At 43.9% G+C, this 13,902-nt stretch overlaps 1 protein-coding gene across 1 annotated transcript in view; it reads left to right on the top strand.

The window, feature by feature from the left end:
- Positions 1 to 246: 246 nt before the first annotated feature.
- LOC132399034 (mitochondrial Rho GTPase 2-like) overlaps positions 247 to 13,902 on the top strand; it is a 45,576-nt gene continuing 31,920 nt past the window's right edge. The window contains exons 1-5 of the mRNA XM_059978938.1: positions 247 to 380; positions 2,704 to 2,762; positions 5,108 to 5,189; positions 7,872 to 7,915; positions 8,933 to 8,986. Coding sequence (XP_059834921.1) covers positions 344 to 380; positions 2,704 to 2,762; positions 5,108 to 5,189; positions 7,872 to 7,915; positions 8,933 to 8,986 — 276 coding nt within the window. The 5' untranslated portion in view covers positions 247 to 343. The remainder of the gene's footprint in view (positions 381 to 2,703; positions 2,763 to 5,107; positions 5,190 to 7,871; positions 7,916 to 8,932; positions 8,987 to 13,902) is intronic.

Raw genomic sequence — 13,902 nt, 5'->3', positions numbered from 1 at the left:
CGACGCTTCGCTCTCCGGAAAAATCCGAATTGCCGTTGGTTGTCGCACGACGGGATGAACCGAATTGTGGCGGAATTTACCGAACAGTATTTGGGCTGATCTCCGGAAGTTGCCGAACAGTATCTGGGCGGATCTTCGGAAGAAGCCGAACATTCTCTAGCAGCTTTCCGGAAGTTGCCGAACAGTCTTTGGCTGTCTTCCGGAAGTTGCCGAACAGTCTTTGGCTGTCTTCCGGAAGTTGCCGAACAGTCTTTGGCTGTCTTCCGGAAGTTGCCGGTTTGCCCGGCGGGTTTGATGCTGTCGGTTGGTCTGCCGTTCCCCGAGCGGAGAAACCCTCACCAACATGCGGGGAAACGTGAGGATTTTACTGGTGGGAGAACGTGAGTAAAGTCAGACGGAGTGAGGGGAAAGTACACGGAGGGCGAGCAGAGAGTACTGACGGAGAGAAGTTCAGGCAACCGAGTGAGGAGGGAGGGAGAGTGAGTCAGTGAGGGTCATTGTGAGTGTGAGAGAGTGGGAGGGGTGAGGGAAAATGGGTGAGAGAGAGAGAGAGAGTGAGGGGGAGAATGGGAGGTGAAGGGATAGAGAGGGGGAAGGAAGGGGCAAAAGGAGGAGAGCGAAAGAAGGGAGGGAAGATGTTGGAGAAGTGGAGGGAGAGAGGGAGGAGGCAGAGAGTAAGGATAGAAGGAGGCTGGAGGGAAGGTGGGAAGAAGGGTGAGAGAGTTGGGACTAGAGGAAGAAAGGTAGGGAGGGACTGAAGGGGAAGAGTTGGGATTTTGGAAGTGGAAGGAAGCTATGTGAGTTGTCCCGGAGTAACTGTGAGGGAGGGGGTTGGCTTGTGACTGGGGAATGATTATAACCTGGGTCGAATGCAAGAAGAGTCGGCCTTCAAATCTCAGCAGTAGAAAAACTAAAGACTCAACAGGTAGCATCTGTAGAGAGAGAAAATAGTTAACGTTTTGGGTCACCAATCCTGTCTCAGAACTGGAAAAATGAGAAAGCAAGGTGCTTTTTAAATTGCCCCCGGGGGGGGGGGAAGGGTTGGAAAAAATAGAGGGGACATCTGAGACAAAATAGAGACCAAGGTAGTCCATTTAACACAAAAATTTTTGAGCTGTGTAAATAATGAATAAGGACAATTAGAGAGAAATTAAAATAACTGAGAGAGATTCCCTTTCCTGAGAGAATCCATGCAAATGTACAACCAAATTAAACAACATTCCTCTGGACCATAATACATATGTCACACACACCCACCACATAAATTAAAATATAAGTTAATAAAATATACTTTAAAATGCATATAGTGTGTAGTGCAGGTAAATGGTAAACAGCTTGTTGTCCTAGTGACAATCTCAGTGGTACAGGGTGTTCATTAGTCTCACAGCCCGAGGGAAGAAGTTGTTACCCAGTCCATCGGTCCTCGTCCTGATGCTCCTGTACCTCCTTCCCGACGGTAGAGGGTGGGATGGGTGGTAGGCTGAAAGTTTGCACAATTTCGGATCAGGGAGGGAGGAGACTGATGGGCTATGTGAAAATGAGAGCAGGGTGAATACTGACGGTAAACCCAATGGCATTTGGAGTTCTGTGTGACTTCAGCAGGAGGTATGAGAGGATGAGTGAGAGAGCAGCCTGAGTAGGATAGAAACCTACAGTACTTCCTTAAAAACAGTTCCACAGCATTTAATGCGGAGCCAGGGCCAACCGGCTCTGGGACAGCTTCTTCCACCAGGCCATCAGACTGCATAATTCACACTGATACAATTGTATTTCTATGTTATATTGACTGTCCAGTTTTACATACTGTTTATTACAAATTACTGTAAATTGCACATTTAGACGGAGACATAACAAGATTTTTACTCCTTGTGTATTTGAATGATGTTAGAAATAAAGTCAATTCAATTTAATTCAGAAAGGTTCAAAATTCAAAGTAAAATTTATTATCAGTATACATACATGTCACCACATACAACCCTGAAATTCTTTTTCTGTGGCAGACTCAGCAAATCTTTAGAATAGTAACTGTAAACAGGATCAATGAAAGCAACAGCATAGAAGGCAACATACTGTGCCAATGCAAGTGTAAATAAATAGCAATAAATAACGAGAGCATGGAATAACAAGATTAAGAGTTCTTAAAGTGAGATCCTCGGTCATCTACCTCAATAGATGAGTGTAGTTATCCTCTTTTATTCAAGAGTCTGATGGTTGAGGGGTAGTAACTGTTCTTGAGCATGATGGTAGAATTAGTCTTGGGCCAGTACAAATTCCCCAAGTTGCATCTTAGGGTCAAAATTGTTTGAATTAATTTCCAGACCACAACTGTAAAGGAGAACAAATTAATTGTTACTTCAGCTCTGATGCAACACAAAAATAACACAATAATAATTAAAAACTTAATTTACAGAGATGATAGCTTTTTATACACAGAACAGGCGTGTTTGTACATCAGCTAAACTGACAGGAAATGATAAAGTAGTGGTGGTTGGTGTTGTGGACGGGTTGGTTAGTAGGTTCCCCTGCTTGGGGAAAGTAACTGTTTTTGAGACTGGAGAAAGTGAATGGAGTTGAAGGTAAAATTGTTCAATATGCATGATAAAAAGAGAGATCACAGACATAACCAACCTGTTTCTTGTGAGAGGGTAATGACCTTCTATCTGTTCAGCAATTAATGCTTGTTTCTTCTCTTCATCTCTCCAGCTAAAGTTGGCAAAACATCACTGATCATGTCCTTGGTCAGTGAGGAGTTTCCTGAGAAGGTGAGTCTGTCTGGATTTTATAGAAGCAAGCAGGCATGCAATTTTGTCACTGGAATGTGTGGCAACAATGGTTGTATCGTCAGCAAATTTATAGATAACACGAGCTATGCCTAGCCACAGTCATGTATATAGAGAGTAGAGCAGTGAGCTAAGCACACACCCCTGAGGTGTGCCAGTGTTGATCGTCAGCGAGGAGGATATGTTATCACCAATCCATGCAGATTGTGGTCTTCCAGTTAGGAAGCCGAGAATCTAATTTTAGAGGGAGGTACAGAGGCCCAGGTTCTGCGACTTCTCAATCAGGGTTGTGGGAAAGAAGGTATTAAATGCTGAGCTATAGTCGATGAGCAGCATCCTGATGTAGGTGTTTGGTTAAGGTTTAGCATCAATCTTATCATACTAGCGGACTGTTCAATAGTCGTTTAACAGGGGGGTGAATGCTGTCCTAGAGCCTGGTGGTATGTGCTTTCAGGCTTTTGTATCTTTTGCCTGATGGGAGAAGAGAGACTATCTAGGGTGGGTGGGATCTGTGATTATACTAGCTGTTTCACTGAGGCAACGTGAAGTGCTGACAGAGTTCATGGAGGGGAGGCTGGTTTCTGTATGTACTGAGCTGTGTTTGTAAACTTTTTAGAATGTGGCCTTGGGCAGAGCAGCTGTCATACGAAGCCACGATGTACCTGGATAGGATGCTCTTCCTTTTGCAGAGCAGTGGCTTTGCAAGAGCTGAGATTATGAATTGGGTGTTTCCTTGAATGGTTCGTGCAGCCTGTGGATTCCACAGGTATTTATTTTGGCATGTTGAAGTACAGTTGAAACAGTTGACAAGATCTTTTAGTTCAGACTCCACACCTCTGGGTGTGGAACAACTTTTTCCTGTCACAATAAGTCTACACAGCTCCTCCCCAGCCTCTCTTAGTGACTGATGCCCTGTTGGGTATGGACGAGACAGGAAGTAAATATGACGGTATAGCAAGATAACAGGGAGGCACACGGTATGTTGTTCTTTATTGTTTTTTGTAAGCAAGTCTCCTGTAGATTGATTGTGACCCTGTGCAATGAGGTACCTTCACTGCAGCCCCCGGCAGAGATAGGACAGGCCAGGAGAGCATCAGATGGGGGAAGTAAGCAGCAGAATCTTTGATGAATCCGTGTTTTCCAATATCCTTTAACAGAGAACAGGTCAATCTTCTGTTCAAAGTAAATTTATTGTCGTACATAAATGCCACCATATACTCCCTTGAGGTTCACCTTCTTGCAGGTATTCGCAGTAAGTAGAAAGAAACAATGAAAAACTACACACAACAACGACAGCTCAATGGTGGCTTGACACAAGTAGAATATGTTGAAAATGTGGTAAGAAGCATGGATTGAGTAGACAGCCAGAGACTTTTTCCCTGGGTGGAAATGGCTAAGAACGCAGGACATGATTTTAAGGTCACTGGAAAAATGTACAGGGGGGATGTCAGAGGTATTTTCTTTACACAGAGAATGGAAAGCCCTGCTAGGATTGGTGGTAGAGGCAGATACATTAGGAGCTTTTATGAAACTCTTTGATATGCACAAGGATGAGAGAAAAATTGCAGGCTATGTAGGAGGGATGGGTTAGATTAGGGGTTCTCAAACTGGGTCCACAGACTGCTCTGTTAATGGTAGGGGTCCATGGCATAAAAAAGGTTGGGAAAATCTGGGTTAGATTGATCTTAATAGGTTAGAATGTCAACACAACATCATGGGCTGAAGGGCCTGTGCTGTAGAGTTCAGTGTTCAGTAGGTTGGGGTAGAAAGGGAGTTAATGTTTCAGGTCATTATCCTTTTGTCAGAACTAGTATTCAAGATGAAATACGTTTTAAATTGCAGAGAAAGAGGAGGGGTGGAGAGAACAAGAATACCTGCAGTTGGATAGAGACCAGGAAAGACTGTATGTGACTAAAGGTGATGATAACCAACTGAGGGATGTAGTGAGGGTTGCTAATGATATGTCTAGAGGAGATGTAAAAAGAGAGAGAGAGATGAGTGAGACTGTAGAGAAGAGAAGAAACTATAAAATGGTGGAACTAAGAGGTAGGAAACAGTGTTATTGCTTTAAATTTGAAAGCTGAAAATACTAATGAGGTTTGGCAGCAATTATGGAGTAAAACCTTCATCAGGACTGGAAGAGGCCTCGGAACTGAAGCACTGCAGTTTCTCTCTCCACTGCTGCGGTCTGACCTGCTGAGGGTTCCCCATGTTTTTTGTTTTTGTTTCTGGTTTTCACATTTCAGGTTTATTCGTTCCCTTTGCATGGGGTTAGAGTGCTTGGAGAAGGCTGACTCACTGTAATCCATTCACGCTTTGTTCGCTAGGTGCCAGCACGTGCAGAAGAGATCACGATCCCTGGGGATGTCACACCAGAGAGAATTCCCACTCACATCATTGACTACTCAGGTAAAGGATCAGCATCAGTTCCCAAAGACACGTGAAATTTATCCTACGTTGCTGTCTTCTAGGCAGCTTATTTAAAAATGAGCTCTGTCACATGTACATCAAAACATGCGGTGAAATGTGTTGTTTGTGTGAATGGCCAATGCTGTCCAAGGATGTGCTGGGGGCAGCCCGCAAGAATCGCCACACTCTGGCACCAACATAGCATTTCCACAATTTACTAACCCTAACCCATACATCCTTCGGAATGTGGGAGGAGACCAGAGCATCCAAAGGAATCCACCCAGTCACAGGGAAAACGTAAAGCTCCTCACAGACAGCAGTGGGAATTGATCTTCGATCACTGGCACAATAAAGCGTTAAGCTAATCATTACGCTGCCTTGCTGCCCCATGTTAGCCCAGCTCAGTGAGTTGCACTGTTGCCTCTGGCTCCCAAAATTCAGGCTTAAAGCCAATCTTGAGACCTGAGCAACGGGACAGTACGGAGTGAGCACTCTTATAAACCTTTGCATTAGATGTTAAAGAGATACTGTTTCTCTTCACTAATAGAAGAGACCTGGCAGAGAGTATCTTGTGGATGAGAAGAGGAGTATCCCTGGTGTTTTCGACAATATTTGTTCTTAAACCATCATTACTGAAATGGGTGGTCTGCTCACTATCTCCTTGCTGTGTGCAGATTACTTGGCCAGACCTGTTTATGGCCTTTGTCGACCTCTCCAAAGCATTCAATACTGTGCAAGGAGAGCTCTTACGGGATGTCCTCCTCAGGTTTGGCTGTCCCAATAAATTTGTTAACATCCTCTGCCAGTTCCATGATGGGATGACTGCTCGGGTGACCATAGGAGGACAAGAGTCCGAGCCCTTCCTTGTATGCACAGGGGGTGAGGCAGGGGTGTGTGCAAGCGCCGGTGCTCTTTAACATCTTCCTTTTGTGTGTTACCAAGCTTCTCCAGAACGAGATTGAGGATAGTAGCGGTGTGGCAGTGGACATCAGATTAGATGGCAACCTCTTTAACATCAGGAGGCTCCATGCAACCACCAAACTCCATAGAGAGCGGGTCCTGGAGTTGCAGTATGCAGATGACTGTGCTGTTGTGGTCCATACTCCAGAGGATCTTCAGCTTGTCCTTGCTGTGGAGGTGATGGGGCTGACCATCAATACCACCAAGACAGAAGTGGTTTGCCAGTGGAGTGCTAGTGTCCCACCCACCCTACCTGCCTTCACTGTTGGTGATGAAAAACTGTAAGTAGTGCCATCTTTCAAATATCTGGGGAGCATTCTCTCTCAGGGTAGCGGCATTGACAATGACATCAAGAGTCGCATTAAACAGGCATCAGCTGCCTTTGGGAGACTTCGGCGTAGAGTGTTTCAGAACAGGAGTTTTCGTCCTCCCACAAAGGTCGCCGTATACCAAGCGGTCTGTATCACCACCCTCCTTTATAGCTGTGAAGCTTGGGTAACCTACAGCCGTCACATCAAGTACTTGGAGCACTTCCACATAAGTTGCCTTCAGCACATCCTGGGAACTTCCTGGCGTGAGTGGGTGCCTCACACTGAAATACCTGTAAAGACCAACTGCAGAAGCATTGAGGCCATGATCACCCAGCGTCAGCTGCAGTGGCTGGGGTACGTGATAAGGATGCCCCCATGTTGGCTACCCCGCAGAGTGTTATATGGCCAGAGGATCATGGTCAATGCTCAGCTGGAGGGCCAAAGAAGCACTACAAGGATCGGATGAAGAATGCTTTAAGGAAGTGCAAGATCAGACCCGAGGACCTGGAGGATGTTGCTGCTCACTGTAACACTTGGTCACAGCTAAGTAGGGACGGGGTTTGTACTCTGGAGAGGGAAAGAACAACCAGAGGAGAGCCAGGAGAAATGCAGCCATGGTTGCCATCACTAGCACCACCACTACCACATATACATATCCCACCTGCAATAGAACTTGTGGGTCCAGGATAGGGTTCAATTCCCGTGATCGCATGGATTTCCTCCCACATTCGAAAGGCGTATGGGTTAGGGTTAGTGAGTTGTAGGGATGCTATGTTGGTGCTGAAATGTGTGAGACCTGCTCCCGCACATCCTTGGACTGTTGGTTGATCATACAAACGATATGTTTCAATGTATATGTGACGTGTAAAGCTAATCTTCATCTTTCATCTAATCTTTATTGACTAAATTGGCTTAAGTTGGGGATTAAATTCTTGGTGCAAGCCCAGGTGGGTCAAAGGGAGAGCATAGCAATCTTGTTTGTAACCTGAATTTGCACAGATGTTGAGAAAGGACTGGTATACTTGATGTTGCAAGGTTACAAGTCCCAGGAGCAGTCTTTTAAAATTGTGTATGTAGGATCTTTTTGTAGAGAGTGGGCCAATGTTTGGAATTGTTTGCCTCAGGGATTGTGAAGATTTCTGGGACTTGAAGAGGAAGTTAATAAATTTTTTAAAGCAGGGAATTGAGGGCATTGGGAAACTTAGAAAGTTGGTAAGTTGGACTGTGCTGGTTGTTGATGCAAATGATGCATTTGACTGCATGTTTCAATGTACATGTGACAAATAAAGCTATCTTTCTCTTTATTGTCATATTGCTCAGAGCTGACTTGGTGTCTGTTAAGAGTGTACCTTGGGTGTGAACTGCATGTGAGTTGGTGCAAGTGTGTAACACTGTGTTTACTTGTTTGCAGCCTCAGAGCAGACAGACGACGAGCTCCAAGATGAGATTAACCGGGTAAGGGCCTCCCAAGATCGGGGCAGAGACATATTTCACAGCTGTGGACTGTCGCGTAGAATTCTTTATAAACACACACACATTCAGGCAAAGGAGGGAATTATTTATTGGCCGACTGCTAATCAATGGAGAACCTTGTGCTGTTGCCCGTTGCTGTGGTTACCTCCTACAGGCAGAGAATGATGGGCTGTTAATTCTCTTTGGCTCCCCAGTACCTGCTGAAGCCCACTGAGTCTCCAGCAGCCGACCATGTCTATGCCTCCAACACCCATAAACACAGGCCTCTGTTAGTCCAGGGACACAGACTAACCAACAAACTCATCATCAGCCATCAGAGTTCTGAGTGGACAATCAATCAATGTACATTACCTCACTATTACTTTTTCTTTTTTTGGTCTCTTTTTGCATGACTTATTTAATTTAAATTTAAAAATTTTTTTTAAAATTGCCTCAAAACAACAAATTTCATGACATATATTGGATATTAAACCCAATTCTGATTCTAAATCTCAGACTGGGACTGAGTTCACTCACAATTGTTTAAAGCTTCATTGCCTTACGATTGCTGTTCACTGTTTCCCTTCTTTTCCCTTCTTCACACTCATCACTCCCTTACCTGTTCCACCCTGAATTTCTCTCTCTCACACTCTTTGTTTTCCTCTCCCTTCCCCCCCACAAACTCCCATTGGGAACTCAAATGAGAAGTAATGTAAGGGAGGAAATTCCTGCTCATCTCAGTCTTGTGGCCACCTTCCTACTCCTTCACAATGCATTGCTGGTGTAAGAGTTCCTAAAGCAAACATTTAAATCTTCCTCCCCAGAATCAAACATTTCATAATCATTTCTAAACTAAGTGTAGCCTGCTTTTCAGGATCTGCCAGGCTTTACTTGCGTTCACAACTTAGGCAGTTTTATCCTTCACAAAGGGAGGCTGTGTCACTCCTTAGACCTCTGTGAATTTTCAGGATCCTAGGGTGAAGCCTCCATGATCAATCCTCTTTGGCTCTTTTTTTGCAGGCAAATGTGGTCTGTGTTGTGTATGATGTAAACCAGGAGAGCACCATTGAGAAGGTACTGTGCATTAAAATTATCTTGTGTCTGAGCTCTTTAAGGAACAATGTACTCAGTGTCTACTGAGTGTATGTTCATGGTCTTCTGCTGCTGTAGCCCATCCACTCAATGTTTGACATGTTGTGCATTCAGAGATCTCTTCCTACACCACTGTTGTAACGTGTGGTTATTTGAGTTACTGTCACCTTCCTGTCAGCTTGACCCAGTCTGGCCATTCTCCTCTGCCTTTTGTAATCAGCAAGTCAATTTTGTCCACAGAACTGCCACTCACTGGATTATTTTTTTTTTGTTTTTTGCACCATTCTCTGTAAACTTTAGAGATTCTTGTGTGTGAAAATCCCGGGAGATCAGCAGTTTCTGAGATACTCCAACCACTCTGGCACCAACAGTGCTTCTATGGTCAAAGTCACTTGGATCACATTTCTTCCCCATTCTGACGTTTGGTCTGAACAACAACTGAATCTCTTGACCACGTCTGCATGCTTTTATGCATTGAGTTGCTGCCACGTGATTAGCTGATCAGATATTTGCATTAGTGAAGTTGCACCCAATAAAGGGGCTGCTGAGTGTATATCACATTAAACTGTGTTTTTTAAATAGCAGGTATAGTCTTAAATTTTGCTCTTTTTTTTAACCTTCTGGCTTAGTTCTGTGTCATGAGGCTGCAGATCCTAGAACTTTTGTTTTTATTCTGGTGATTTTATGACAGGTTCAGAAGTCAAAATTAAAGCATTATTGAGTGTTACAAGAGCAGAGAGTCAAAAACGAAAAAGCAGGTAAAGAACCAAAAAGTTATGTCACTTTATACAAAAACTAGCTCTGACTTAAAAAGATAACAGTACTCTGGTGATAACAGTTAAAATGGGCAGATTCGAGTGGTACATTTGCTACAGAGAAACTAAACTTCCAGAAAAATACAGTATCAGCTATACTAGTTACTGGAAAATTCACTAAACAGTTCACATATATAGATAATTATAGAAAAGTACAAGCTAGCATTGGAAAGATAAAACTAAGAGGAAAGTAAAAAAGCAATGCATAAAATGCTGGAGGAACTCAGCAGGTCAGGCAGCGGCTATGGAAATGAATAAAGAAGTTAACGTTTTGGGTTGAGACCCTTCATCGGGACTGGAAGGGAAGAGGGAAGACAGGTGGTGGGCAGGGAAGGAGGCTAGCTAGAAGGTGATAGGTGAAGCCAAGTGGGTGAGAAAGGCAAAGGGTTGGAGAGGAAGGAATCTGAGAGGAGAGTGGACCATAGGAGAAAGGAAAGGAGGGGATCCAGTGGGAAGTGATAGGCAGGTGAGAAGAGGGGGAATAGAAGTAGGGAGGGGTAGGGCAAAAGAATTTAATTGGAAGGAGAAGTTGGTATTCAAACCATCCGGTTGGATTCTGGTTTTTATTCTGGCACCTTCTCCCTTCCATTTCAGACCCGATAAAGGGTCTTGGTCCGAAACATCAATTGTTCATTCTTTTCCATTGATGCTGCCTGACCTGATGAGTTCCTCCAACATACTGTATGTGTTGCTTTGAGTTTCCAACAACTGCAGACTTTCTCGTGTTTAAGAGAAAAGTAAGTTTTGAACTCTTCTCCAAGTTTCATCCTGAAAGATCAACATTTTCTCCACCCCTTTCCCCAACAGCTGCAAACTGACCTGCAGAGCTCCTCCAGCAGATTGTTGATTCAGTTCAGGGACGTTTGTATTTCCCTTTTTTAACATTTGACAAAAATCAAATATTTTTTATTAATCAGAAACATGTTCAGATACATCTGTAAAGCAAAACCTACCTAGCCATGGGTGGCATGGTGGCATAGTGGTCAGTGTAATGTTATTACAGTCCAGTTACCCCAGGTTCAATTGTACTATTGTATGTAAGGAGTATATGTTCTCCCCATGACTGCAAGGGTTTCTACTGGGCGCTGCGCTTTCCTCCCACATTTCAGGGACAGATGGGTTAGGTTAGTAGGTTTATTGGTCCCATGAATATAATTGGTATGGGCTCATTGGGTCGGAAAGACATGGTAGCGTAACAGCATGAAACAACCTCAGTGAAATGAATACCAGTAACCACACGTGCACCTTCAGTTTTAGCTTCAAGAAACGTTCTCTCTGTCAACTAGACATGTAATGCCTCTGACTGTTCCATCCCACACACACAAATGTAATTCCATTCTGGTCTGTATAAGCATGAGGAAAGCCAGGGGATTCTTGAAGCAAAGTTAATAAAATATAAAATTTGACATCATGGTGTTTTTTAAAAAAAATTGTACTTTTACACCAAATAAGCCTCTAGAGTATTTTCTAGCTTTAAATGATCAAAACTACAAAAGTTAAATCTTTAATTACAAACAAAACCACAAAACATGTGATCGGAAAGTCTATAAGACATAGGAGCAGAATTAGGCCATTTAGCCCATGGAGTCTTACTACACTGAGTAAGATTCTTATTGAATAGCCACACATTAAAGTGGCAAGTTAAAGTTCAACTTTAATTGTCATTCGATAATACACAAATACCCATGAATACAGCTAAATGTAACAGCATTACTCTGGGGCCAAGGTACAAAACACAGTACCAAAAGCACAAAGCACATTTAGCACATGTAAGATATCAGTAAAATACAGTACAAGTGCCTGATTCCTTGAATGTTGCAACGGTCTGCAGCTGAACAGAATGCGATTTGTCTTCTGCCGAGCAAACACTGGGGGGGGGGTGCACTGACTCCATGATGGATGCCATACCAAACCACCTCCGGCACTCCAATGGAGTGTCTGACTGAATCCTCCCCCAGGCGGCTGCAAACAGGTGACACCGTGACTTGAATCCTCGTCCTCGCTACGACTGAGGCCACGCAGCTCCCCCGCTGTTCACCAATAAACCGCATTCCAGACCACAGGAGCTTGCTATTTGCTGCAGTTTCAGTCTTTGGAGTGGGGGAAAGGGCAGGATATGTTGTCGTTCCCACGATTCCAAATATGCGTAGGTGCAATGCAAAGGTTAACTGCAGCAGCAAGGCAGGCACTGAGCATAGAGACACAATAAACATAAAGTTTACAAGAAAAAACACAATTTGAACAAAAATAATTCATTGTAGTACAAAATGCTACTATACTGAGGGTTAAGTCAGTTGGCTTGGCAGCAGAATGTTTAAATGGGAAGCAGTTGTTGTTGAATCTGGGGGTTTGGGGGTTTTGGACTTTGGACTTCAGACTTCTGTACATCGTTCTCATTGGTAGATGTGAGAAGATGGCAGGCCCAGAGGGTGGGGATCTTTGATAACTTTTGTCTTCTTGAGCCAAAGGGGAATGACTTCTTTGATCACACTAAGAGTTAGCATAGGTACGTTGGAGCAAGTGACTCCTCTGGCTAATTGGACAGGCAGTCATCCTCGCTGTATTACAGAGGGAGTGCTTTGCTAAAAGAGGTGCCAGCTTTCCAATTAAACCTGTCGCTGTTGAGTGTGTACTCTAGATCAGAGGACTCCCTGCTTATTGGTATTGGTTAGGAACCCCTGCTTTAAATAGTAGAAAGGGATGTGCTCGTGATGTTTTGAGCAAAGTCCACTACTGTCTGAAGCTTCTTACATTCCGGCTTCACACTTGTTGCAGGTCACATGTCTCCCTTCTACAACAGGTGCAGCTCTTGATCTGAGAGTCTGTATATATATACAAGTGCAACTGAAACCTGGTGCAGCTGCCTTGGCACCTTTGTGTATGTTTACATGTGGCATTGGGAAGCTGTTGAACGTTGCCAAACATTTAGTAGCTAAGCGACTACAGAGTTGGACCTGGATACTTGAGATAAATGCTTTGTATGTAGATGATATTGTGCAGATATGTATTTAGTTTTTAACTTAAATTCTTGTCCGGGGAGCCTGAAAGGTTTATCCATTGCAGAAGCCTATTTTAGACTGTAATTTAAACCTATGTTACTGGTCAGCTCTGTATCAGTTTCTCTCTGGGTCGTAATACAGAAACATCTCCATAAATGGAGATTGCTATGGCGATGAGGATGGTTTCAGTCCTACGGCCAGTTTTTAGGGATTTTTTGTATTTTAACATCATTGCTCTAACCTCAAGGTAATGCTTATCTTTCCACAAGTTGTCACACCTACTGCTGTCTTGCCCCCTCTCTCACTAGTGTCCTGCTGTTCATAAACTGCGTGGTTCACAATTGAAAGGAAAAATATTAATTTTATTTGTTACGTGTACATCAAAACATACAGTGAAATGCATCATTTGCATCATGATCAACACAGTCCAACGATGTACTGAAGGGGGATCTTGTTGAAAGCTTTCGAATGTTGAAAGGCCTAGACAGGGTAGATATGGAAAGGATGTTTCCCATGGTGGGGGAGTCTAGAACAAGAGGGCAGAGCCTCAGAATAGAGGGGGATCCATTTAAAACAGAGATAGAGAAATTTCTTTGGCCATAGGGTGATGAATTTGTGGAATTTGTTATTGCAGGCAGCTGTGGAGGCCAGGTTATTGGGTGTATTTAAGGCAGAGCTTGGTAGGTTCTTGATTGGAAGATACCAAAAGTTACCGGGAGAGCCCCAGAGAATGGGATTGAGGAGGGGAAAATAAACCATGATTGAATGGTGGAGCAGACCTGACAGGCCAAATGGCCTAATTCTGCTCCTTTGTCTTATGGTCTTACGTGCTGAGGGCAGCCCACAAGTGTCGCCATAGTTGTGGCGCCAACGTAGCATGTCCACAACTGACTAACCCATACGAGTTTGGAATGAGGGAGGAAATCTACACAATCATGGGGAGAACGTACAATCTCCTTACCGACAGCAGCAGAAGTTGACCCTCAATCTTACAGATGACGCTGTAATAGAGTTAAGCTAACTGCTGTGCTGCCCTGCTGCCCTGCTGCTCTGCCTCATTGGAACAGGGCTTTGTTTTCCCACA

The sequence above is a fragment of the Hypanus sabinus genome, chromosome 9 (assembly GCF_030144855.1).
Source record: "Hypanus sabinus isolate sHypSab1 chromosome 9, sHypSab1.hap1, whole genome shotgun sequence".
Classification (NCBI taxonomy): Eukaryota; Metazoa; Chordata; class Chondrichthyes; order Myliobatiformes; family Dasyatidae; genus Hypanus; species Hypanus sabinus.
Note: the sequence above shows the minus strand (reverse complement) of the source record. Positions and strands in the feature narration are given on the sequence as shown.